General features: G+C 49.1%; 1 protein-coding gene across 2 annotated transcripts in view; it reads left to right on the top strand.

Moving 5' to 3' along the window:
• SCRN2 (secernin 2) overlaps positions 1 to 24,853 on the top strand; it is an 83,368-nt gene extending 58,515 nt beyond the window's left edge. For both annotated transcript variants that reach the window (XM_029573267.1, XM_029573266.1), the window contains exon 8: positions 23,871 to 24,853. In XM_029573267.1, the coding sequence (XP_029429127.1) occupies positions 23,871 to 23,934 (64 nt within the window). In that variant the 3' untranslated portion in view covers positions 23,935 to 24,853. The remainder of the gene's footprint in view (positions 1 to 23,870) is intronic.
• The last annotated feature ends 1,571 nt before the right edge of the window (positions 24,854 to 26,424 follow it).

Below are 26,424 nucleotides of genomic sequence, written 5' to 3'. Positions count from 1 at the left end.
ATCTTGAGAGAAGCACCTGAATCGGAGAAACGCAAAAAAGGTTCCCGACAGGACAATGCTTGGATCTCGGAAATCCGCCGAGCGGAGGAGATAGAAACAAGAAAAACTGTCTTGAGCGTGAGGTCCTTTACCATAGCCCGACAGAGAGGTTTGAATGGAGCAGCACAGAGGGCCCAGAGGACAAGATTAAGACACCACATCCAGGTGGCCTGCTAGGGGATGACCCTCGACCCGTCCAAGGAGAGAGCAGAGAGCGGAAACTTGCACGTGCAGGGAACTGAAGGAAAGGCCCTTGGAGAGACCCTTCTGTAGAAAAGAAAGAACCAACGAGACTGGGGCGGAGCGTGCTGAGACACCCGACTCTGCACAAACAGTCTCAAAGACCTTCCAAATGCACACGTAAGCTAGAGAAGTCGACTGCTTTCGAGCTCGCAGCAAAGTGGAGATAACCTCCTCCTTTTATAGCCCTTATGCCTCAGGAGTCTCCGTTCAAAAGCCAGGCCGCTAGACAAAAGCGATCGGCCTGGTCGAAAAATACGGGCCCCTGCCGAAGTAGACAAGGAAGATGGCCTAGCTGAAGAGGTCTGTCCATCGCCAGGTTGACGAGATCCACGAACCAGGGTCTGCGAGGCCATTCGGGTGCTACCAGAACCACAGGCCCTCTGTGTAGTTCTATTCTCCTGAGAACCTTTCCCACCAGAGGCCACAGATCCTATACATTTACTAGCTAGAGGACCAGATCCAGGATCTTTACATTTACTAGCTAGAGGACCAGATCCAGAAGAGTCCAGGTATAGCCAGTTTGGGTGTGGCTCACTCAGTGGCTAGAGGTAGCTAACTTGTGAGCCAGCAGAAACAATACAGACTGTGCACAGCCCAGGAGAGGAGCCAACTGTTCCAGTGCAGATAAGATACTAGTTTTTGGAAATACTGCTCTGTGTTTCATAATCCCTTTTTATTCTAGTATTATAATCTGTGGTTCCTTGATATTGGTTTGATTCTGTATAGAAAACTGCTCTGTGATTTCAAATCCCTTTCTATTCCAGTGTTGTATACTAATCAGTTTGGTTTCTTGATTATATTGTATACTAATCTGTTTGGTTTCTTGATATTAGATTGTTGTAAGATTCAAAAAAGCCAAAAAAAAGAAAAAAAATTCCCAGTATCCCTCTTATTGTATAGCTGTCATATAATCTGTTCCAAATTGGGATATAAGTACTGTGGGATCTTTTACTAGCTAAAGGACAAGAAAGTGTCTTGCCCTACCCAGCTTGACCTAGGTATAAACTGTTTAACTCCCTCCCACCCCTAGGTTTGTATTTCTAATGTAGTCATCCTAACTTCATAATAGGCAACCAGATAAATTAGTAAATTGATTATTCCTTAGGTGCACCAATCAAATAACTTACCTAAATGAGTACTATTCAATGCAACTGCTGTGGAGCCTTTATATTGAGGGTAATCATATGGAAACTTAAGGCTTGCCCCTTTTGTTCAAAACTCTCTACCTTGGAAAAGGAGCTGGATGACTTTAAAGCTGAATTAGCTTCAATAAAGAGAGTCTCAGCCACGGTACATTATTCAGGAAATAATTTCCACTTACCACTGAATAACCAAAACTCAAGAAAAAAGAGATTTACCGTGGGCTCAGGTAGGATAAGACCTGTAACCCACAGACACCCATTATTGAAAGCTGTGCAACCCACAACTCTATCCCACCACTCACACAGGCCATTAAGGAACTTAAAAAGTATAACAGTGGGCTCTGGAAAAATAAGACCTGTGTTCCGTAGACACACACTGTATCAAGTGCAACAAGTACAAAATGCCTTCTCTGTATTAAATTCTGAAGAAGTCCTTGAGAAAAAGATTGAAATGTTATCGGAAAAGAGAGAAAAAACCCAATGCATACAGAAATTCCAAATCAGAAACCAAAGGAAAAAGCTCACAGTGATGGATGACTCTGTCATCAGAGGCATTAATATCTTCCCTTGCACAAATGCAAAGAGAAAAGTGGATAACAAAACTCAACTAAATAGGTCACAAAAGGAGTCCAGGAACAGCAGTAACCTGAGCAAAGAAAGCTGGAAAGCTATGAGCACAAATGCTCGTAGTTTGGGTAATAAAATCCCAGAGCTGCAAGCCCTAATGGTGGAGGCAGACTTGGACGTTGTTGCTGTCACGGAAACATGGTTTACAGAATATCATGACTGGGATACGGCAATACCAGGCTATAACTTGTTAAGGAAGGACAGAGAGGATAGGAAAGGGGGAGGAGTGGCTCTATATGTCAGAAACAATATCCAAGCATCTGAGCTGCAAGGAACATGGGGCAAAGAAGAAGCACTATGGGCCAACTTAAAAAAAGATGGGGCATCCATTTTTATTGGAGTGGTTTACAGGCCTCCAAACCAAAAGGAAGAGCTGGACAGAGATCTGATTGAAGACATCCACAGGATAGCAAAGAAAGGAGAAGTGGTGATCGTTGGAGACTTTAATATGCCAGATGTAGACTGGAGAATCCCATCTGCAGAATCTAATAATAGTAGAGAAATAGTAGATGCCCTGCAATTAGCTTTGTTCAAACAAATGGTAATGGAACCCACGAGAGAAGGAGCTATACTCGACTTAGTGCTCACTAATGGAGATAATGTCTCAGACGTCCAGGTGGGTGCCCACCTCAGCACCAGTGATCATCAAACGGTATGGTTTAATATCACAAAAAGGACACGGAAAAGAAGCACAAAAACCCAAGTTTTGATGTTCAAAAACACAGACTTTGATGAAATGGGGAAGTACCTGGAGGAAGAACTAAAAGGCTGGGAAAACGAGAGAGATGTGGATCAACAGTGGACCAATCTAAAAGGAGCAATCACCAAGGCAACTAATCTATATGTTAGAAAAGTAAAGAAAAGCAAAAGAAAAATGAAACCTATCTGGTTCTCAAAGGAGGTGGCTGACAAAATAAAGGCTAAAAGAACAGCGTTCAAGAAATATAAAAGATCCCAAAAGGAGGAACACAAAGAAGAATATCTGGTAGAACTGAGGGAGACGAAGAAATTAATCAAGATGGCAAAAAGTCAAGCGGAAGAGAGGATTGCCAAAGAGGTAAAGAGTGGTAACAAAACATTTTTCAGATACATCAGTGAAAAGAGAAAAGTTCAAAGTGGTATAGTGAAATTGAAAGGTGGAAAGGATCAATGTGTGGAGAGAGACGAAGAAATGGCAGAAATATTAAATGAATACTTCAGTTCTGTGTTCACTAAAGAGGACCCTGGAGAAGGACCGACACTAGTTAACAAGAAACTGGAGGGGAATGGAGTAGATGTAACTCCATTCACAGTAGAAAATGTATGGGAAGAGCTGGTGAAACTGAAAGTGGACAAAGCCATGGGGCCTGATGAAGTTCATCCCAGAATACTGAGGGAGCTCAGAGATGTGCTGGCGGGTCCGCTGTGTGACCTATTCAATAGATCCCTAGAAATGGGAGTGGTGCCGAATGATTGGAGGAGAGCGGTGGTGGTCCCGCTTCACAAGAGTGGGAACAGAGAAGAGGCTGGTAACTACAGACCGGTTAGCCTCACTTCGGTGGTGGGAAAAGTAATGGAGTCACTGTTGAAAGAGAGAATAGTGAACTATCTACAGTCGGGAGAATTGCTGGACCAGAGGCAGCATGGATTCACCATTGGAAGATCCTGTCAGACAAATCTGATTGACTTTTTTGACTGGGTAACCAAGGAATTGGATCGAGGAAGAGCACTCGATGTCATCTACTTGGATTTCAGCAAAGCTTTTGACACTGTCCCGCACAGGAGACTGGTGAATAAAATGAAAAGCTTAGGAGTGAGTGCCGAGGTGGTGGCCTGGATTGCAAACTGGTTGACGGACAGAAGACAATGTGTGATGGTAAATGGAACTCTCTCTGAAGAGAGAGCGGTTTTAAGCGGTGTACCGCAGGGATCGGTGTTGGGACCGGTCCTTTTCAATATCTTTGTGAGCGACATTGCGGAAGGGATAGAAGGTAAGGTATGTCTTTTTGCGGATGACACTAAGATCTGCAACAGAGTGGACTCGCCGGAAGGAGTGGAGAGAATGAGACGGGATTTAAGGAAGATGGAAGAGTGGTCGAAGACATGGCAGCTGACATTCAATGCCAAGAAGTGCAAAGTCATGCATATGGGGAATGGAAATCCGAATGAACTGTATTCGATGGGGGGAGAAAGGCTGATGTGCACGGAGCAGGAGAGAGACCTTGGGGTGATGGTGTCTAATGATCTGAAGTCGGCGAAACAATGTGACAAGGCGATAGCTAAAGCCAGAAGAATGCTGGGCTGCATAGAGAGAGGAATATCGAGTAAGAAAAGGGAAGTGATTATCCCCTTGTACAGGTCCTTGGTGAGACCTCACCTGGAGTATTGTGTTCAGTTCTGGAGACCGTATCTCCGAAGAGACAGAGACAAGATGGAGGCGGTCCAGAGAAGGATGACCAAAAAGGTGGAAGGTCTTCATCAAATGACTTATGAGGAGAGATTGAAGAATCTAAATATGTACACCCTGGAGGAAAGGAGGAGCAGAGGTGATATGATACAGACTTTCAGATACTTGAAAGGTTTTAATGATCCAAAGACAACGACAAACCTTTTCCATAGGAAAAAAATCAGCAGAACCAGGGGTCACGATTTGAAGCTCCAGGGAGGAAGATTCAGAACCAATGTCAGGAAGTATTTCTTCATGGAGAGGGTGGTGGATGCCTGGAATGCCCTTCCAGAGGAAGTGGTGAAGACCAGAACTGTGAAGGACTTCAAAGGGGCGTGGGATAAACACTGTGGATCCATAAAATCAAGAGGCCGTCAATAAAGAGTGGGTGGCTAGCCAGAATGACGGCTACTGCCTGGAGACAATACCCTTATTCAGTAAACATACACATGGTTACTGTGACTCCAACATCGCTCTAAGCTACAACAGCAAGAGGAAATGTGGAAAAAAGGATTTGCACTCACAAAGTGGGGAGTAGCTGGCTTGTTACGGCGGTTACTACCCCAAACCAAATAAGCCTGATACTTCACTTTCAATGCATATCCAGCATAGCTCTCTGCTTCAACGGCAGGGGAGAAGAAAAACTGATACTTCACGCATATCCAGCATAGCTCCCTGCTTCAACGGCAGGGGAGAAGAAAACCTGATACTTCACGCATATCCAGCATAGCTCTCTGCTTCAACGGCAGGGGAGAAGAAAAACTGATACTTCACGCATATCCAGCATAGCTCTCTGCTTCAACGGCAGGGGAGAAGAAAAACTGATACTTCACGCATATCCAGCATAGCTCTCTGCTTCAACGGCAGGGGAGAAGAAAAACTGATACTTCACGCATATCCAGCATAGCTCTCTGCTTCAACGGCAGGGGAGAAGAAAAAAGGATTCGCACTCACAAAGCGGGGAGTAGCTGGCTTGTTACGGCGGTTACTAACCCAAACCAAATAAGCCTGATACTTCACTTTCAATGCATATCCTGCTTCAACGGCAGGGGAGAAGAAAAACTGATACTTCACGCATATCCAGCATAGCTCTCTGCTTCAACGGCAGGGGAGAAGAAAAACTGATACTACAAGCATATCCAGCATAGCTCCCTGCTTCAACAGCAGGGGAGAAGAAAAACAACCAATAAGGGCTGAACAACACAGTCTGGGTAAAACAAATAAGCATGGGTGTAGCTTGCTTATTGCGGCGGTTACTTCCCCTACTACCCATAACTAATCAAGCTTGATATTTCACTTGGTTGCAGCTCCATCACTGCTCTCTACATTAATGGTGGGGGTGGAAGGGAAATAGAACCAAAGAGCTAAGAGAAACAGATAAGTATGAGAAAAAAATGTGAAGCTTGCTGGGCAGACTGGATGGGCCGTTTGGTCTTCTTCTGCCGTCATTTCTATGTTTCTATGCTTCTATGTTTCTATATAGAAGGACTTCCGTGGGCCAAGGGAGAGCCAGAGCATCCACGCCCTCCGAGCCGTGCTCTCTCCAGTGGCTGAAGAACCGATTGGCCTTGACATTGCGCAAGGTCGCCATGAGGTCCAGGTGAGGGGGACCCCACCTGTCGATGATCAGATCCATGGCCTCTTCCGAGAGTTCCCACTCTCCCGGATCGCGAGACTGACGACTGAGGAAATCGGCCTGAATATTCTCCTTGCCCGCTATGTGGGAGGCCGCCAGGCAATCCAGATGTCATTCCGCCCAGTCAAAGAGTCGGCTGGCTTCTAGGGCCACCAGGCGACTGCGAGTGCCCCCATGACGGTTGATGTAATCCACAGTGGTGGAGTTGTTGGAAAGAACCCTCACCGCTTTGCCGCGTATCAGGGGAAGAAACTCCTTCAGAGCCAAATGCACCGCCCGGGCCTCCAACCGATTGATGGGCCAACAAGTCTGAATCAGCGACCAGATCCCCTGAGTGGACTGGGACAGGCAGACTGCACCCCAGCCCGAGAAAGTGGCGTCCTTGGTTACTATCGTCCACTGTGGAGATTGAAGAGGCATTCCCCGGAGAAGATGAGGAAGCGAAAGCCACCACTGCAAGGCGGCGACGGTAGAATCTGAAAGAGGGAGGACAATGTGAAACTGTTCCAATACCGGCTGCCAACGGGATAGCAAAGATTTCTGTAACGGTCGCATATGAGCAAAAGCCCAGGGAACGAGATCGATGGTGGAAGCCATGGAACCCAAAACCCTGAAGGTAGTCCCAGGCCATCGGAAGAGGCAGCGAGAGCAGATTCCGAACCTGGTTGATCAACTTGAGGGCCCGCGCACGAAGTAAGAACACCTTGCCTATCCGAGTGTTGAAGTGGGCTCCCAGGAACTCCAACACCTGGGAGGGCTGAAGCTTGCTTTTGGAAAAATTCACTATCCAACCGAGAGATGCAAGGAGATTTAAGACCCGATCCACCGCCTGGCTGCAAAGAGCCTCCGACTTGGCCCTTACGAGCCAGTCGTCCAGATAGGGGTGGACTAAGACTCCCTCCCAGCGGAGGGCCGCCGCCACCACCACCACCACCATGACCTTGGTGAAGGTGCGTGGTGCGGTAGCGAGGCCGAAAGACAGCACCCAAAACTGAAAATCCCGGTTGAGGATGTGAAAGCAAAGATGCTTCCGGTAATCTCTGTGAATCAGAATATGGAAGTATGCCTCTGTCAAATCGAGAGAGGCGAGGAACTCTCCGCGATGACCGCTCTCAAGGTTTCCATTCGAAAATGTGGGATCTTGAGAGCCCGGTTGACCCTCTTGAGGTCTAAGATTGGCCGAAATGCCCCGTCCTTCTTGGGAACCACGAAGTAAATAGAATACTGGCCTGCGCCGAGCTCCTCCTTTGGAACTGGGACAACCGCACCCAAACTCAGTAGCCTGGTGAGGGTTTGCTCCACTGCCTCCCTTTTGAGAAGACTTCATGGGGGAATATGAAAAAGTCCGGTAGGTCGCGAACAAATTCTAAGGCGTAACTGTCTCGGACAATGTTGAGGACCCACTGGTCCAAAGTAATTTTGACCCATTCTTCGAAGAACAGGGAGAGACAACCGCCCAGAAAGGGGACCGAGGAATGGTTCAACCAAACTTCATTGTGTGGCGGGCTTTGGGGTGGCGCGCTGAGACTGTCCCTCGCGGAAGGAGCGAAGCCCACGAAAGGGCTGAGACCAAGATTGAGACCGGGAAGAATAACCCCTAGAGGAGCCACCACGTCCGCGGGGCGTATATATATATATATATATATATATATATATATCTATAAATTTTTTAAGAGAATGTTTACAAATTTATCAAGAGGTATTCTATCTGTACCTTCGCATACCCCAATGTATATCTTAATCTCTCGTCCCCCTCTTATTTTTCCTCCTCCAAGTTATACATCCTTGTTATAATGTAACTTTACTCTCCTTCAAATTGCATTTACTGTTTGGTTGGTTATAGTTCCTAATTGTTTGATGTAAACCGAGCTGATTTGATTTGTATCAAGAAATTCGGTATAGAAAAGCCTTTAATAAATAATAAATAAATACCTCCTCTGTCCCCGGAAGCGAGGACGGGAGGGCATAAAAGATAGATTGTTTCGGACGTCCTCCGGTAGCTTATGAACCTTGTTTTCCCCCAAGGAATTAATAAGCTGCTCAAGGTCCTCTCCAAAAAGCAACTTACCTTTGAAGGGCAACGTGCCCAGCCGTGCCTTGGAGGACGGGTCGGCCGACCAATTGCGTAGCCAGAGGAGCCGTCGAGCGGAGACCGCCGAGACCATCGCCTTTGCCTGGACACGGAGGAGGTCGTAGAGCGCATCAGCTCTATATGCTATGATGGCTTCCAGACGTTCAGCCTGCTCCGCCTCTGCAGACGGGAGGTCCTGGGTGCCGAGTAATTGTTGAACCCACCTGAGACTTGCCCGCTGCATGAGACTGCTGCAGATAGTCGCTCGGACCCCTAGGGCCAGGACTTCGAAGATACGTTTCAGATGGGCCTCAAGCTTACGGTCCTGTCCGTCCTTCAGAGCCATCGATCCCACCACAGGGATAGTGGTGTGCTTAGTGACCGCAGAGACCAAGGAGTCCACGGTGGGGATCTTCAGCATGTCCAAGCATTCCACCCGGAGTCACGCTTTGGGAGCCTCCCATTCCCACAAAAGTAGCAACTTGTGCATAGGGTGAAAAGGAAAAGTGCTTGCCGGAGCCCTGAGTCCCGCCAGGACCGGGTCCATATCCTTGGGCAAGGAGGCCGTAAGGGTATCCGCAGGGGGCCCTTCCAACCCCAGTTCCTGGAGGACAAAGGGGATGAGGGGCTCCAACTCCTCCTTCTGAAACATGCGGAGAACCCTAGGATCATCCCCCTCCAGGGGTGGGAGTGCGCTCGCTAAATCAGACATGGGATCCGGATCCGGGATAACTGGGGCCACCGGTGGGTCAGGGATAGGGGCCACCCCCGGGACCACCCGCACTCTAACAACAGATCCTGGAGGTTCCGCGACAGGAAAACAGGGTAAAGGCGCGGGGCGCAGTATTTTCGCCGGGGGGGGGGGGGGGCCTGGGGAAGGGTCCTCCTCCTCCTGCAAGCTAGCCAAATAGGATTTATGCAGGAGAACAAAATCTGAAGAAAAACGAGCCTTGGATTTCCCGGGGGGAGGGGGTGCGAGGAGGGGGGGGGGTCAGGGACCACTTCCTGGGGGACCTCGGGGCTCAAATCGGGGGGAAAATCGTGAAATTCTTGCTCCCCAGCCCCAGGCAGCTCCGAATCGGGAGCTTCCAAAATGGCCACCGTTCCCGGGCTTTGCCGACCTGAGAACGGCCTGGCCATGCGCTGGGGATTCCATCCCCGGGCTAAATTTGCCTGCCTGCCGAGGAGGGACTTTCCTCACCCGGCAGAAAGTTCTCTGTGAAAATTGGAAACAACCTATCTGCCTCATACCCCCTACAACAAGGAGTCCCGCAAGGCTCATCACTCTCATCTACCCTATTCAACATTTACCTCACTCCCCTCTGCCACCTCCTCACTGACCTTAAACTCAAATTCTACCTTTATGCTGATGATGTACAGATCATCATTCCCATTCACAACTCCATATCTGACGCCCTCGAGCACTGGGAAAAGTGCCTTGCAGCCATCAACGCCCTCCTCACCAACCTTCAGCTTGCCCTCAACACCAACAAAACGGAACTCCTTCACATCTCCTCGCACCCCCCTGACCTCCTACCTAACGACCCTAAACTTAACCTCCTCACAGCTCAACCCTCCGTTAGAGACCTCTGAGTCCTTCTTGATCCCAACCTAAGTATGAAACCTCACATCAACTCCATCCTCAAAACTGGCTTCTTCAAGCTAAATGTACTAAAGAAACTCAGACCTCTGCTCTACGCCCATGACCTCCGCACAGTGATCCAAGCTACCCTCACCTCCAAACTAGATTACTGTAATGCCCTCCTCTTAGGGCTCCCATTGTCTTCTATCAAACCCCTTCAACTTCTGCAAAATGCTACTGCAAGACTCATTACAAACACACGCAAACATGACCATATTACCCCCATCCTCAAGGATTTACATTGGCTCCCCATAATGTCCCGTATACACTACAAAACTCTGACCATAATTCACAAGTCCATTTACACCCACAACTCCAACTGGCTCGACCTCCCTTTCACTGCCCCCCTGTCCATCCGAGCCACCAGATCTACCAACAAAGGCACCCTACACGTTCAATCCTTGAAACAGGCACATCTCTCCTCCACCCGAGACCGTGCCATCTCTATTGCCGGGCCCGTTCTCTGGAATACACTACCTGTCCACATGCGACTTGAACCCTGTGCATTTAAATTCAAAAAGAAATTAAAAACTCTCCTGTTCAACCATGCTTACACAGAATAACTCCCTCCACTCCCCCTCGCAGTCCCCTTTCAGGTAACCTCCTTATTAAGGAGACTTTCATTGTAAATTGTTTTGGTTATTACCTTCTTGTTCTCCTATCCTTCCTACTGCCTTTCTGTTCTTCCCCCCGCCCAGTTACATTCCCCTGTTGCAATGTATTTTCCAATCTTTCAGTTACTATGTGAACCGGTATGATGTCCCCACAAATACCGGTATATAAAAGTTTCTAAATAAATAAATAAATAAATTTGAAGTTCCGGGGATTTAAATAAACCGATTTCAAATCTAGGGGGGGCCTTGATGTTTAGTGGTCTCAGATTGAGGTTTTTTTGAGGGCTAGGAGGAGACCGCCACCTCTTTTTTTAGGTCTTGGGATGACAATATCATAAGTTTGTGTGGGGAGCTGATTTAAGAGGACAGTGTTGGTGTCCTTAAGCCAAGACTCCGTGATGGCGCAAATTTCAGGCTTACAGGCTAATAGGAGATCGTTGAGGATGGGAGGTTTTTTTCATTAGGAATTGAGCATTGAAGAGAAAGATAGATAGAGTGGTAAGACCTAGGAATTGTGTTAGGGGAGAGATCAAGATGGGGAGGAGGGATTTGCGCTGTGCAGGGGGCTTGAAAAAGGTGGGTATTGTATGTCTACGGGAAAGGAAATGGATCCAGGGGATGGTATGGGTAATCATGATAGGCAACAGAAATAGGAAGGGGGGTACAATGATGACAGCAGGATACAGCAGCTAACTGTGTTAGATTCTGTTAATATCTGCATTTTATCAGTAGAGTAACAATTGGGTACACTAGACAGATGCACGCCAAGTAGATGGTTTAGAATATGAAGTCCAGGCTAAGAACTGGAAGTTGGGCTACCTCAGATAAAGCCAACACCAGGGGCTCAGTGAGCTCAGTGAACCTATTGGGTTGGCAGGCGGCAGATGAGGGAGTGCAGCGAAGCTGATGAGAGAACCAAAGGCTCGATGGGAGACAAGGCTAGGAGTTTGTGTGAAGCAGTCCGCTCGAAAGGAGCGCAGAAAGGGGCAGGCCCCTTTGTCGCGCGGCGCCTACAGCTCACCAGTGGGTGTTTAAATGAGTCCTGTCCCTCGTTGCTTTGGCAATGATGCTGGTAGGTGGGGTTTCAGGCTGCTGGAAGGCAGCAGGGAAATCGCGTGAATTTCCGGCTGCAGGCCTCAGGCCTCGAGCCTTGTGGGAGCGAGGGGGCGATCGGACGACCTCCGGCCGAAGACCCAGCGAGAAGACCCCTACAGCTCAACGGTGGGTGTTTAAATAAGTCCTGTCCCTCGTCGCTTCGGCAATGATGCTGGTAGGCAGGGTTTCAGGCTGCTGGAAGGCAGCAGGGAGATCGCGGTGAATTTCTGGCTGCAGGCCTCAGGGGTGCGAGCAGGGCCGGCGGAAGCACTAGGCGAACTAGGCGGTCGCCTAGGGCGCCAGCTTCCCGGGGGCGGCACTGCCCCGGTAAAATTAAGAGAGCCGCGCTCAGCCGCTGCCCCGGTAAAATGAAAAGAGCTGCATTAAGCCGCCGCCCCCCCGATTAAAAATAAAAGAGCCGCTGCCGGCAGCCCGCCCCAAAAGACCCATCTGACCTCCCCCAGCAGTTCGCGTGCTCCCGGTCTCTCCCGCTGCTCTTTCTTCCCTGCTGCCGTTGCCGCCGGGCTATCAGCACGTTCAAGCCCAGCGGGAACGGCAGCAGTGCAAAAAAAAAAAAAAAAAGCTGTGGCATCCGCGGCTGCCCTTTTCTTCCTCCCGCCCCCCCCCCCCCCGACCCGGAACAGGAAGTGATGCGCGGTGCCGCATGAAAAAAATAGCGGCGACAGCAGCATCGGCCCCCGAGCAATTGAAGCAGCCGGTAATCAGGAAAGGAGTCAGCAGCATGAGCCTCCTGCGGCCGATGGGATTCTTCCTTTTTGGCCTGCGGGGGCTGGAGGAGGAGGCTGTTGCAGCTACCATTTGTGCTGGGGGGGGGGGGGGAGGAAGTGAGTGAGAGAAAGAGAGAGAAGCAGCCAGCCTGCCTGTGTGTGATTGAGAGAATGTGTGTGTGATTGAGAGCCTGTGTGTAAGTGAGAGAATGTATTTGATCGAGAGCATGTGTGTGATTGAGAGAAACTGGTCAGAGAGCTGATGTATGTGTATATGTGAGAGACAATGAAAGTGACTGCTCAAGGAGATGACTGATGTGTGAGAGTGTGAGACAGTCAGGGATGTGACTGATGTGTGTGTGTGTATGTGAAAGAGAGAAAAAGCATGGAAGTGAGAACTCTGGGTATGTGAGAAAGCATGGGAGTAAGAAGCCTGGTGTTGTGGGGGTGTATGTGAAAGAAAGCATTGGAGTGAGAAGCCTGATTATGTGAGAGAGAGCATGGGAGTGGGAAGCCTGTGTGTGTGTGCATGTATGAGAGAGAGACTGGTTGGTAAGGTGACGGTGTGACTGGTGTGTATGTGAATGTGAGAGAGAGAGAATGTGATTCAGGGAATGAGAAGCCTGTGCACCTGGAGAGCGAGCATGGAAATGAGAGAGAGACTGGTGTATGTGTGTGTGTGTGTGTGTGTGTGTGTAACAGAGAGAAAGTGATTATGGGAATGAGAAGTCTGTGCATGTGAAGAGAGTGAGCATGGGAGTGAGAACCTGGGTGTGTGTGAGACACAGCATGGGAGGGAGAAGCCTGTATATGTAAGACAGAACAGGTGACTGGTGTGTGTTTGTGTGTATGTGAGAGAGAGAAAGAAAGTGATTATGGGAATGAGAAGCCTGTGCATGTGAAGAGTGAGCATGGGAGTGAGAAAGCTGGGAGTGTGTGAGATACAGCATGGGAGTGAGAAGCCTGTATATCTGAAAGAGAACATGGGAGTGGGAAGCCTGTGTGTGTGTATGCATGAGAGAGATCAGGTGACTGGTGTGTGTGTGTATGTGTGTGTGAGAGAAAGAAAGTGATTATGGGAATGAGAAGCCTGTGCATGTGGAGAGAACAAGCATGAGAGTGAGAGACTGGTGAGTGTGTGTGAGAAAGAGAAAGTGATTATGAGAGTGAGAAGCCCATATATGTAAGTGGAACACGGGAGTGGGAAGCCTGTGTGTGTGTATGGCATGAGAGAAACTGTTCAGGAAGGTGACTGGTGTGTTTGTCAAAGACTGTTTGGGAGATGATTGGTGTGTGAGAGACAGAAACTGGTCATGGGGGCATGACTGATATGGTGTGTGTGTGAGAGACATGGGCCCTAAGGAAGAGGACCATGAGTATAGACCTTAGCCTCTACTGCTGCTTCTGCTGTGTACTACAGCCTGCATGGAAGAGGAGTAAGAGAGCTGCTGGAGGGGGTAAGTAAAGATGGCTTTTTAAGTTTATTTTTCTTGATTGACTGCCATTTTAATTATTTAATATTATGTGATGTGTCTGCTTTTTTTGTTTGAGCAACAAGTATAGCTTTGGTTTATGTTTATTTTATTTATTTTTATTTATTTATTTATAAAAGTTTCTATACCGTCGATAAGACAAATCATCTCAATGGTTTACATGGCATAAAAATGTCAAATAAGTGTTCTGTTATAAAACAGACTTCGTTATTTTCATTAATGCACAATGTAAGTTAATTGTGTGTGGAGGGGGGGGGGGGCGGCATAGCTGACGTTTCGCCTAGGGCGCCTAATACCCTTGCACCGGCCCTGGGTGCGAGCCTCGTGGGCGCAATGGGAGCGAGGGGGCGATCGGACGAGCTCCGGCCTCCTGATAGGGAGGACTTAATTCCTCCCGCAGTTTGGGGGTTCCTGGATCTACCGAAGCGCTGCCCCCGAAAGGACTGGGACCAGGACTGTTGTCTGCCGGAGTTCTGCCTAGACAAGGGACCCGATGACCGGGAAACCGGAATCTCCGATTCCCCCGGAAACGTGAGCGAGGAGGAAAGGAACTTCTCGTCTTGGGTCTTTCCTCCCCTCAGAACCGCGGGAATAAGTGGGCCTAGCTCGTACTTTCGGAAGAGGCAGACCACCTTCAAGTATGTGGGGATCCTGATTGTGGGAATTATAGTCCTGGTCGCCCTCCTGGTCTGCCCCCTGCGGTGGCTTGCTCCTCTGTTCCTGTTCCTCTGGCTCCGAAACTTCAGAGGACTCCCCTGCCAGACAGGACGGCGCGGTCTGCAGGGGACGCTTAACCTTTGCAACCCCATCCCCCTCCAGAGGCCTGGGATTCTTAGTGGCCTGGACCCCTGTTTTGGCCATTTGCTGAGCTGACCAGGAGAGAGAGCTTCCTCCCGAATGCCTCTTAGCTGTCTTCCTGGCTTTGAAAGCCTTGTGAAGCAGCAGAACAGTCGGAGGAGGAGGAGGAGGAGTCTGAAGCCCTGGGGCTTTCCTTTGCCGAGAATGCGAAATCCTCCATCAGCCCGCCCCCCCCCCCCCACCCGCTGCAGGGATAAGAGAGGAGCGGAAATCCCTTTCCCTTCCGCTGTATGCGCAGGAGTGCGAAAGGTCGACAAAATGGCATCCGTTCCCATGCTGTGTGGGAACGGATCAGAAATGTGCCGCGGTCAACTGAGCCTCCCAGGCTCCCGGCGCAACCTCAAACCACCGCCCCCGGCAGCTCCTGAAGTGCCCGCCCCCTCAGAAAGGCAGGCAGAGCATAGACCATCGCGTGGCAGGCCGCACCACGCAGCATCTGAACGCTGAGAAACTCCGGGGGACCAGCAGAGGCTAGGGAGAGAAAAAGACAGCGACTTTCCACAGTACAGCATTGGGGGGGGGAACGGAGAATCAGGCCCAGCTGTAAGAAAACATCAAATTTTGAATTTATTTTTTTTTGGTCAAACCTGAACCAAAAGGAACATCAGGTCCTGTCCTCAACAGGATGAGTGAACCGGGCTCCCCGGTATCACCCCAAGCGCTGCATCAGTGTAGGGCTGCAGGGTCCCCGACCCCCAGCTCCACCAGCCTCAAATACCAGGGAGGATGGTCTCACCAGCACCTGCCACCCCCCTGGGATGCTCAGGAAACTCTTCTGTCTTTGAAAAGAAAACGTTTAGAAATACTTCTATTTCATTTTGGAAACTTTTTCTTCTATTAGTTTAAAAAATGTATTTTCCTGGCGTGTAGCCAGATGGACTCAGAACGAATGGGTATAGTATCCTCGTGCTAGCAGTTGGAGACGGATCTGACGTCAGCACGGGTGTATATACCCCCACAGGAAGCGTAGCAACTTAGTAATTTCCGTCTCCAAAGCAGTTTGGAGTGCCTGCACGCTCGCTGAGCGTGTTTCCAATCTACTTTCTACTTTCTTCTTATTAAAATTCTACTACAACATCGAGCCCCGCACTCCTGCGGTGATACCCTTGGGGTCCCTCCCCCAGTAGAGTTTCCCGGGGTGATTTCCGTGGTCCCCCGGAGGTTCTAAGTCCTCGGTCCGGTGGCCGAATCGCGGCAGGGACGTAGCCCCTGGGCAAGGTTCGGGTGAGGCATACGAGGCGCCTCGGTCCCGGCGTGGACGAGGCAGCGGGTTGCATTTCCTCAAACACGGCGGTGAAGGTACTTGCCCTCTCTCCCCGCAGCCGGAGACCACCTGGGTTCCAGTCGGGAAGCGCCGAGGATCAGGTAAGGCGTACATCTCTTACTCTTTGGTCTCCAAGGAACCAAGGATCGGCGGCGTGGCACGCCGTGGAGGGCGCCATTTTGTGGGCCTGGTTCAGGTATTGCGCGCCTGTGATAGGCGCATGTCTATGACTAAGCGCATATTATACATATCATTGTGCGTATAATCTTATTGCTGAGAGCATATTGTATACTATTGAGCGTGTATTGCTGACCGCTTATTGCTGAGAGCATATTGTATACTATTGAGCGTGTATTGCTGACCGCTTATTGCTGAGAGCATATTGTATACTATTGAGCGTGTACTGCTGACCGCTTATTGCTGAGAGCATATTGTATACTATTGAGCGTGTATTGCTGACCGCTTATTGCTGAGAGCATATTGTATACTATTGAGCGTGTATTGCTGACCGCTTATTGCTGAGAGCATATTGTATACTATTGAGCGTGTACTGCTGACCGCTTATTGCTGAGAGCATATTGTATACTATTGAGCGTGTACTGCTGACCACTTATTGCTGAGAGCATATTGTATACTATTGAGCGAGTACTGCTGACCGCTTCTTGCTGAGAGCATATTGTATACTATTGAGCGTGTATTGCTGACCGCTTATTGCTGAAGAGCATATTGTATACTATTGAGCGTGTACTGCTGACCGCTTATTGCTGAGAGCATATTGTATACTATTGAGCGTGTATTGCTGACCGCTTATTGCTGAAGAGCATATTGTATACTATTGAGCGTGTACTGCTGACCGCTTATTGCTGAGAGCATATTGTATACTATTGAGCGAGTACTGCTGACCGCTTCTTGCTGAGAGCATATTGTATACTATTGAGCGTGTATTGCTGACCGCTTATTGCTGAGAGCATATTGTATACTATTGAGCAAGTACTGCTGACCGCTTCTTGCTGAGAGCATATTGTATACTATTGAGCGTGTATTGCTGACCGCTTATTGCTGAAGAGCATATTGTATACTATTGAGCGTATATTGCTGCCCGCTTATTATTGTGCGCTTATTGTATTAAGTGTATATTGCTGCCGCATATTATCGTGCGCCTATTGTAGTAAGCGTATATTGCTGCCGCATAGCATTGAGCGCATACTTTTCAATGGAACAGAACGCCTCAGCATCTTCAGCAGGGGTGCCTCCTGCCTCCGGCATTAAAGCCCTCGGCCTCTGCTCCGCATGCCAGCTTAGAGCCACGCACAGTGAAGAGCCAGATTCCCTATGTGCCCAATGTGAGGAGGCCGTGGGACCCTCGGGCCAGGACCAGTCTCAGCCACGATTTGCTGATAGTTCCCCAGGGGCTACCCCGGATTTAGCGGGCAGTCTCGACCAATCTGGAATCCCGGGGGATCTTGTACCCCGGCGATTAGAGACCGCCTCCATTTCCTGGGTGGATCTCTTTAAGGGGATTCATGCCTTTGTACAAATGCAAACGGCTTCCCGTCCAGGCCCTGCGGTTCCTGCTGTTCCTGCTGTTTCTGCTGTTCTGGCAGTTCCTGCCATGGCCGCGACTGCGGCGGCTGCTGCGGTTGCAGCTCCAGCGGATCCTGTTCCTGGGCCCTCACGCCCCTATCGTGAGCGGGTCCTCCCGCCGATGGACAGTCCGGATCAGTCGGTCTCACCGGACGAGTCCGAGCTTCCGGACGAAGGGGAACTTCCCTCAGGGATTGAGCCATATAGAACCATGAGGCGGTTCTTCCCTAAAGAGGATCTCTCTGACCTGGTGTCTCAGTGCCTGGCGGAGTTGGATATTACAGGTCCCAGTGCTGCGGTACCCTCTGCGCCGAACCCCCTGCTGGAAGGTCTTCGTCCCACAGCCCGCCATTTTCCATTCTTGCAAGCAGCACAACAACTGATAGATTTGGAATGGGCGGCACCAGCGGCCGCATTCAAAGGGGGTCGGGCCCTGACAGGCATGTACCCCCTGGCACCGGCTATCCAGGAGCTGCTGGCGAGCCCTCAGGTGGACGCCTTGATTAGCGCTGTGGTCAAGCGCACCACTATTCCAGTTGAAGGGGGGGCAGCCCTCAAGGAACCTCATGACCGGCGACTGGACGCCATTCTGAAGCAGACTTTTGAGGTGGCAGCGCTTTCTTTGCGGATCGCAACCTGCTGCACAGTGGTGATGCGTTCCTGTTTGTCACAGGACAGGAACAACGCACCAGCAGCAGACATGGAGTCAGCTCTCTTGTTCCTCTCGGATGCCGCATCAGACCTAGTCCGGACAACAGCCAAGGGGATCTCATCCTCCGTAGCGGCCAGGAGGCAGCTCTGGATCCGGAAATGGTCAGCTGATGCTCCTTCGAAGACACGCCTCACCAGATTGCCCTTTAAGGCAGAGCTTTCCAAACTTTTCATGTTGGTGACACACTTTTTAGACAAACATAATTTCACGACACGGTAATTCAGTCTACTAGTAAACCAGAGGTTAAAGGTTAAACGAACGAAACATATTTCGACAATTTATGTATGTTTCCTTAAATATATACATAAATAAAATGTTTCACGACACAACCTATCTCATGAAAACCTTAAATTTATATTAAAAATATATATTCCAAGATTCATGTTATTGTTATAATTTATGAGAAACAATAATAAAACAAATTGTCTGTCCCCCACACACTCATCTCTCTCCTCCCCCCCAGCACATGTCTGGCCCCCATACACTCATATCTCTCCCCCTCAAGCACATGTCTGTCCCCCCAGCACGTTTGCCCACCACTCACTCATCTCTCTCCCCCCAGCACATGTCTGGCCTCCACACTCATGTACCTCATCTTTTTGATTGTTGCCAGTTAAGTGCTTCACTCCCTTCCATGATCACCAGACACTGCTGCTTGCAGTCAGTACTCCTCATGGCCAGGCCTCATCGGCAGCAGCAGCCAATGCAAGGATGGCTGGGCTCGTTCCACCCACCAAGCCCCCCAAAAAACGCGATTGACAGCAAAAATCACCCAATAATAAGCAACCCATAAACTGAAAAAAAAAAGTGAATCTCTAGGAAAAAAAAAGCCCAAACTCGCATCAGAAAAATACTAAATAAATTAAATAAATAAATCAGAGTTGACCGGGCTTGCGCGACACACCTGCACACTGCAGGCGACACACTAACGTGTCCCGACACACAGTTTGGAAAGCTCTGCTTTAAGGGCTCTTTCCTGTTTGGCAGCGACCTGGATAAATTGGCCAGCACATGGGGCGCCTCTCCAGTACCTCGCCTGCCGGAAGATCGATTCAGAAGGAACCAGCACGCCTTTCCAAGGCCCTCCAGGGGTAGAAGCTCCCAGCGCTTCATTCCCTACAGGAGTCGCTACCAGGCACCGCGTCCTCAGGCCAGGAACCAGTCCTTTCGGACCAAGCAGCGCAAGAGGGGAGCAGGCCCGGACTCAGGTCCTGGCCGCGCCTCACAATGAGAATCCGCCGATCCATCTGGGGGACGGAGCCATAGGGGGCAGGTTAACCCTCTTCTACCCCAGATGGGTCGAGATTACGTCGGACCAGTGGGTCCTCGCCATCATCCGAGAGGGGTATTATCTGGACTTTCATCATCTCCCTCCGGACAAGTTTGTGGAATCTTCATGTCCCACACACAAGAAGGCAGCGTTGGAAGCTACCCTGGCGAGGCTCTTGTCCTTGAAAGCCATCATCCCAGTACCTGCCTGGGAAGTGAATTCTGGACACTATTCCATTTATTTCATGGTACCCAAGAAAGGGGGCACCTTTCGGCCCGTACTGGACCTCAAGTCAGTCAATCGATACTTAAGGGCCCCGAGATTTCGTATGGAAACTCTGCGCTCCGTCAAGACCGCAGTACAGCCAGGAGAATTCCTCATGGCATTAGACTTGTCGGAAGCTTACCTGCATATTCCAATCCATCCGGAGCATCAGCGCTACCTACGCTTCAAGGTTCTAGGCCGCCACTTCCAATTCCGGGCTCTGCCCTTTGGGTTGGCCACGTCACCGCGGACATTCACCAAGGTGGTTGTCGTGGTAGCAGCGGCCCTCAGGCGGGAAGGAATTCTGGTCCATCCCTACCTAGACGATTGGCTGATCAGGGCAAAATCGCGAGAAGAGAGCCATCGGACAACCGACAGAGTGATCGCCCTTCTGGAAAGTTTGGGCTGGGTAATCAACCTCAGCAAGAGTTGCCTACAGCCTTCCCAGTCACTGGAATACCTGGGAGTACAGTTCGACACCCAGGCAGACACAGTCAGTCTCACTACCAAGAGAAGGTTAAAACTCCAGGCGCGTATCCAGTACTTGATGGGAACCAGTCGGCCCATAGCTTGGGATTATCTGCAGGTTCTCGGTCTCATGGCATCCACCCTGGAAGTGGTACCTTGGGCAAGGGCCCATATGAGACCTCTACAACACTCCCTGCTCTCTCGCTGGAGCCCCCAGCTACGGAACTATTCCACGCACCTACCTCTGCCTGCCAGAGTAAGGACCCAGTTACGGTGGTGGTTGCAGTCCAACCACATGAGCAGAGGGTCGAAGATGTCCTCCCCCACGTGGACTCTGCTCACCACAGATGCCAGCCTGAGCGGCTGGGGTGCACACTGCGAAGGACTTACCGCACAAGGGCGGTGGAACAGAGAAGAGTCAGCGTGGAACATCAACCGTCTAGACTCTAGAGGCTCGGGCAGTCCGACTGGCATGCCTTCGATTTGCTCGCAGACTGAAGAACAGAGTAGTCAGAGTGATGTCCGACAACGCCACCACGGTGGCATACATCAACCGTCAGGGCGGAACCAGAAGCAGACAGGTATCTCTGGAGATCGCCCCACTAATGACTTGGGCAGAGGCGAATCTTCAGGACATCTCCGCCGTCCACATCGCAGGGAAGGACAACACCACGGCAGACTTCCTCAGCAGAGAAAGCCTAAATCCGGGAGAGTGGCAGCTGTCACCCGCAGCCTTCCAGATGATTGTGGATCACTGGGGGATTCCGGACATGGATCTACTGGCGGACAAGTCCAATGCTCAAGTACCCAGATACTTCAGCCACAAGCGCGATCCGTTCTCACACGGAATCGATGCCCTGGTTCAGCCATGGCCTCCAGGGACTCTGCTATACGCCTTTCCTCCGTGGCCTCTGCTGGGCGCCATCATCCACAAGATTCAGAAACACCGGGGCCTAGTTCTTCTAGTGGCACCAGACTGGCCAAGAAGACCCTGGTACGCGGACATGAGAAGACTACTGGCAGGGGAGCCCCTTCCCCTGCCTCCTCTCCGGGACCTTCTACGTCAAGGTCCATTACTCCACGAGGATCCTGCTCAATTCTCTCTTACAGTCTGGCCATTGAGAGGGCTAGACAGAAGAAAAGAGGTTACTCGGAGCCCGTGATAGATACACTCCTCCGAGCTCACAAGTTTTCCACATCCCTCACCTACGTAAGGATCTGGAAAGTATTTGAAGCATGGTGCAACACTCATGGCACCAATCCACGTGCGACCACAATCCCTATTGTGTTGGATTTCCTGCAAGATGGACTTCAGAAGGGTCTTTCCCTCAGCTCCATCAAGGTTCAGGTGGCTGCGCTGTCTTGCTACGGTCTCAGGAGGGATGGCAAGACCATTGCCAAGCACCCAGATGTTTCTCGCTTCTTGAAAGGAGTTAAGCATATTCGTCCGCCACTGAAGTGGCCTGTGCCCTTATGGAACCTCAACCTTGTTTTGGATTTCCTCACGGGATCCACCTTCAGACCCCTTCGGGGTCTGTCTCTCCGTTCTCTCACCTTGAAGATGGTGTTCTTGCTGGCCGTATGTTCAGCACGCCGCATCTCAGAGCTACAAGCACTGTCCTGCCGTGATCCATTTCTCCGAATCACTCCTGAGGCTATCCATCTTCGGACGGTTCCCTCCTTTCTACCTAAAGTGGTTTCACAGTTTCATCTTAACCAAACCATATCCTTGCCTACCACGGCGGGTTTGAAGAAATCTGAAGAAGGGCGTTTATTACGCCATCTCGACATTGGCAGATTGCTGCCCAGATATCTGGAAATGACACAAGAAGTACGAAAGACGGACCATCTGTTCGTCCTGCACAGCAGGAAAAGACAAGGGGAAGCGGCCTCTCGGCCCACCATCGCCTGCTGGATTAAAGAAGTTATCAGAGCAGCTTACGTGGAGGCCGGGAAGTCTCCGCCTCTACAGGTCAAGGCTCATTCTACCAGAGCACAAGTGGCATCCTGGGCGGAATCCAGGCTGCTGCCGCCTGCGGAAATCTGTAAAGCGGCGACGTGGTCCTCCCTCCCTACCTTCTCCAGGTTCTACCGTCTGGATGTCCAGGCCAGGGAGGACTCAGCATTTGCAAGGGCATGGTCCTCAGGCAGCCTCCCGCCCGGGCTGGGAGTAAAGCTTTTGTACATCCCATTCGTTCTGAGTCCATCTGGCTACACGCCAGGAAATGTTGAGATTACTTACCTGATAATCTCCTTTTCCTTAGTGTAGACAGATGGACTCAGCATCCCGCCCAGCTGCCTGTGTACATGGGTTTCACCGATGCAAGGTAAGCCATGTCATCTGTTTCCATAAGAGCGTACACTCTACCAGGTGTCAACGCCTTCCGGTTGGGAATGCTGGCGGTCTCCAGCTACTATCAATCGGTCAGGTGAATCCTGCTTCACTTTTCACTGAGCGTCAGTACACATATCCATAACAGCTTTTGCAAGAAAGATTACTAAGTTGCTACGCTTCCTGTGGGGGTATATATACACCCGTGCTGACGTCAGATCCGTCTCCAACTGCTAGCACGAGGATACTATACCCATTAGTTTTGAGTCCATCTGTCTACACTAAGGAAAAGGAGATTATCAGGTAAGTAATCTCAACAGTATATATCTATCTACAGACTAGGATTTTGCACCTTCACCATCTACTGGAGACAGAGAAATACTGTCGGACTGTAGGTGGCACCTCAGGGTATAGGGCAGTCAGTCAAAACTTCTCTTTCCATCTGCTGGAGGGGAGGCAAAACCCAGGAGTCTGGACTGATCCGGGTATGTACAGGGAACTTCTAGCTTTGCTGAATTTGGATTCCTCTATACCTCATGCAGGGGAGCTTATTTATTTATTTTATTTATGAACTTTTATTTACCGACATTCGTACAACACATCACGCCGGTTTACAATGAACTGAAAAGAACGGAAAATTACAATGAACGCTTATGCTCTTAGACAGGAGGTATTGAGGTATCTAAAGGTCACTAATGATTGCTGAGATCAGATCACCTCTTTGTAGATCGGATCACCTTTTTGTACTGTGGAGTGGTCCAAAGAAGGGAGGAAAGGCATCTAAGGCTAAAATTGTATGGTGGCTGAAGAAAGCGATCGAGTCAACTTACATTTTTAAAGGGCACCCAGTGACGGGGGGTTTAGGGGCGCACTCGATGTGTTCTCAGGTGAGCTCCTAGCCTGAGTCACAACAGGTATCTCCACATGAAATTTGCAGGGCAGCTACTGAGAAGTTGTTGCACACTTTTGCTAGATATTATTGCTTGGATGTCAGGGCTCCGGCTTCCATGTGCTTTGATGAGTGTTCTACAAGCGGACCTCTCCAGGACCCATCCAATTAAGGGGAGCTTAGGTACATCCCAGAAGTCTGGACTGATTGGGGTCCGTACAGGGAAAGGAATATTGGTTCTTACCTGCTAATTTCCGTTGCTGTAGTACCACAGATTAGTCCAGAGACCCGCCCATTTACTGAGGGGGCGAGTCTGCTGCTTGTACTGTTACTTTGTATATAGCGCGGAGTTGTTGGAAGTTTTCCATGCTGTTCGCTTATGTTAAGTTTGGGAAATGAGTTTTCCATTGTCTTTTTGGTAACTTTACCTTCCTTCCTCCTTTCAGCCTCAGTTTTCCTTTTTTCTTTACATAGGCAGAAACTGAGAAACTTCAGCAGACAATGCAAACTCTGGAGCAGCAGAGCCTGCAGGCCATGAAGAAGTTGCTCGATGGCAGTATTCCTCTTGACCCAGAAGAACTAGCAGACCTTTTCTTTGACTGTGTAGAGACAGAGATGAAGTTCTATACATGAAAGCTACAGCCAGGTTTTGTGAATGTTGGTAGAAGCTGTGTACCAGGGAAGAGCAGGGGCATGAATCCCACTCAGCCAGTAACCAGCAGATATGTGTGTGTAAGAGACACAATGAGACAAGGGGTGGGTGGGTGTTTATGTGTGAGAGAGAGAGAGAAACGCGTGAAAAACCGCGTAAAACCCTCAAGGAAAAAGATTTGCATGTTTCATTGACTATATAAAAACTTTGATTCTTTCTGGCACCCCAGCCTCAACCTTAAACAATTGCAAACTGGAATTGTAAGAAAACCTTCTGATATAATTAAATTTATGGATTTAACCATCAGTTGTAATGTAAAAATAAATAACCTCCAGCCAGTTTCAGACAGCAGGGAAGAGTGAGACAGAGAACATAAGAACATGCCATACTGGATCAGACCAAGGGTCCATCAAGCCCAGCATCCTGTTTCCAACAGTGGCCAATCCAGGCCATAAGAACCTGGCAAGTACCCCAAAACTTTCCAGGTTCTTATGGCCTGGATTGAGATATCTCAAGAAGTCAGACTGTATGCAATGTAACATTGTAGAACTAGAAAGGCATTTCCTCCTGTGCTTGTGCAAAACACAGAGAACTGCACACTCCCCAAAGCTGACAGAGAAAACCAAAGACTTCCCTCAATAGAAGGAACAGAAACACTCTGTGAAAGCCCAAAGGAAAGCAGGAGAAACAGCAGCTAGAGCAGCGGCTGAGGGGGGATATGATGGAGGTCTTTAAGATCATGAGAGGTCTTGACCGAGTAGATGTGACTTGGTTATTTACACTTTCGAATAATAGAAGGACTAGGGGGCATTCCATGAAGTTAGCAAGTAGCACATTTAAGACTAATCAGAGAAAATTCTTTTTCACTCAACGCACAGTAAAGCTCTGGAATTTGTTGCCAGAGGATGTGGTTAGTGCAGTTAGTGTAGATGGGTTCAAAAAAGGTTTGGATAAGTTCTTGGAGGAGAAGTCCATTAACGGCTATTAATCAAGTTTACTTAGGGAATAGCCACTGCTATTAATTGCATCAGTAGCATGGGATTTTCTTGATGTTTGGATAATTGCCAGGTTCTTCTGGCCTGGTTTGTTGGAAACAGGATGCTGGGCTTGATGAACCCTTGGTCTGACCCAGCATGGCAATTTCTTATGTTCTTATGAAATCTGTGGTATCCTGTTGCCAGACCAGAAATGGAATACAACCACCACTGGAGCCTGGTTGTCCTTTTTGTGCCTATTAAAATTATCTGACATCATCATTCACCCGATCCTTTTACATGGGTGGGAAGTTTGGGGGTCTGTCATTAACCCAAATTTTACAAAATGAATTGTGTGCCCCTCTCCTTTACAAGTGTGCAAACAAGGTTCTTCCTTTTTCTTAATTGCTACAACAGCTTCTGTTTCTGCTCAGTTTAATAAAATTCTGGCTTTAAGCATCAAGCTATTTTATCTACTAAATTGTTTCAATTACTTAGAAAAAAGATTGATTAGTAAACTAGTATGCAGCAACACAGTACAAGATGCATTTCCTCTTCATCCACCCAGATCAGTTCAGGTGCATTGGTTATGCTTCCCAACCAGCAGATGGAGACAAACACTAACAGGCTTGCTAACATCACTCTATTTAGGCTCCTATGCTGAATTTAGCCTTCCAGTATTCTGTCTCCAGCAGATGACAGGCAAGCATCCTGTGCTATGAGCCAAGGTGTAATTTAGCTTGGTCGAAAAGATAGAAATTTGGATGGGTAGTTTGAGGTGCAAGTCATGTACTCCCTCCTCAGTTGAGCACAGCCATGGACCAGGGGGCTTCCAGTTGTTGGAACAGGGTTTCCCTGTACGTACCCGGATCAGTCCAGACAGTGGGTTGTGTCCCCCTTCCAGCAGATGGAGTCAGAGGAAAACTCGAAGGGCGCTCGCTCATAAGCTGGTGCATCCTCTGCGTCCCTTCAGTATTTCTCTGACTCCAGCAGATGAAGGTGGTAGAACCTGTGGTTCCCCAGTATAGTTTCTGAAGATAGAACATTAGCCTTTCTACTCTATTTGCTTTTGTTCACGGATCAAGTTTAGGAAAAAAAAATAAAGGGGGAGTTAGTCGGTGTTCTCAGTGTTTTTATTTATTTTATTTATTTAAAGCTTTTTTTTTTTCCAAGGTATAACTAGCTGCCTTCACTCCAGTTTACATCATCAACAACCATTACATAAAACAGTAAGTGAACTCAGAGTAACATGGGCAACACGGTTATTCCTTATTACAATTTACATTTACCAATTTAACACAGAACACAACCTTATCTCTAACAGTAACTGGTCTGAGTAACAAGATTACAAAAAAAAAACTAACCAACAATCTCTTATTCTTGACACATCTCATCAACATTA

Source organism: Rhinatrema bivittatum, chromosome 12, assembly GCF_901001135.1.
Source record: "Rhinatrema bivittatum chromosome 12, aRhiBiv1.1, whole genome shotgun sequence".
Lineage (NCBI taxonomy): Eukaryota > Metazoa > Chordata > Amphibia > Gymnophiona > Rhinatrematidae > Rhinatrema > Rhinatrema bivittatum.
This window is presented reverse-complemented; position numbering and strand designations above follow the sequence as displayed.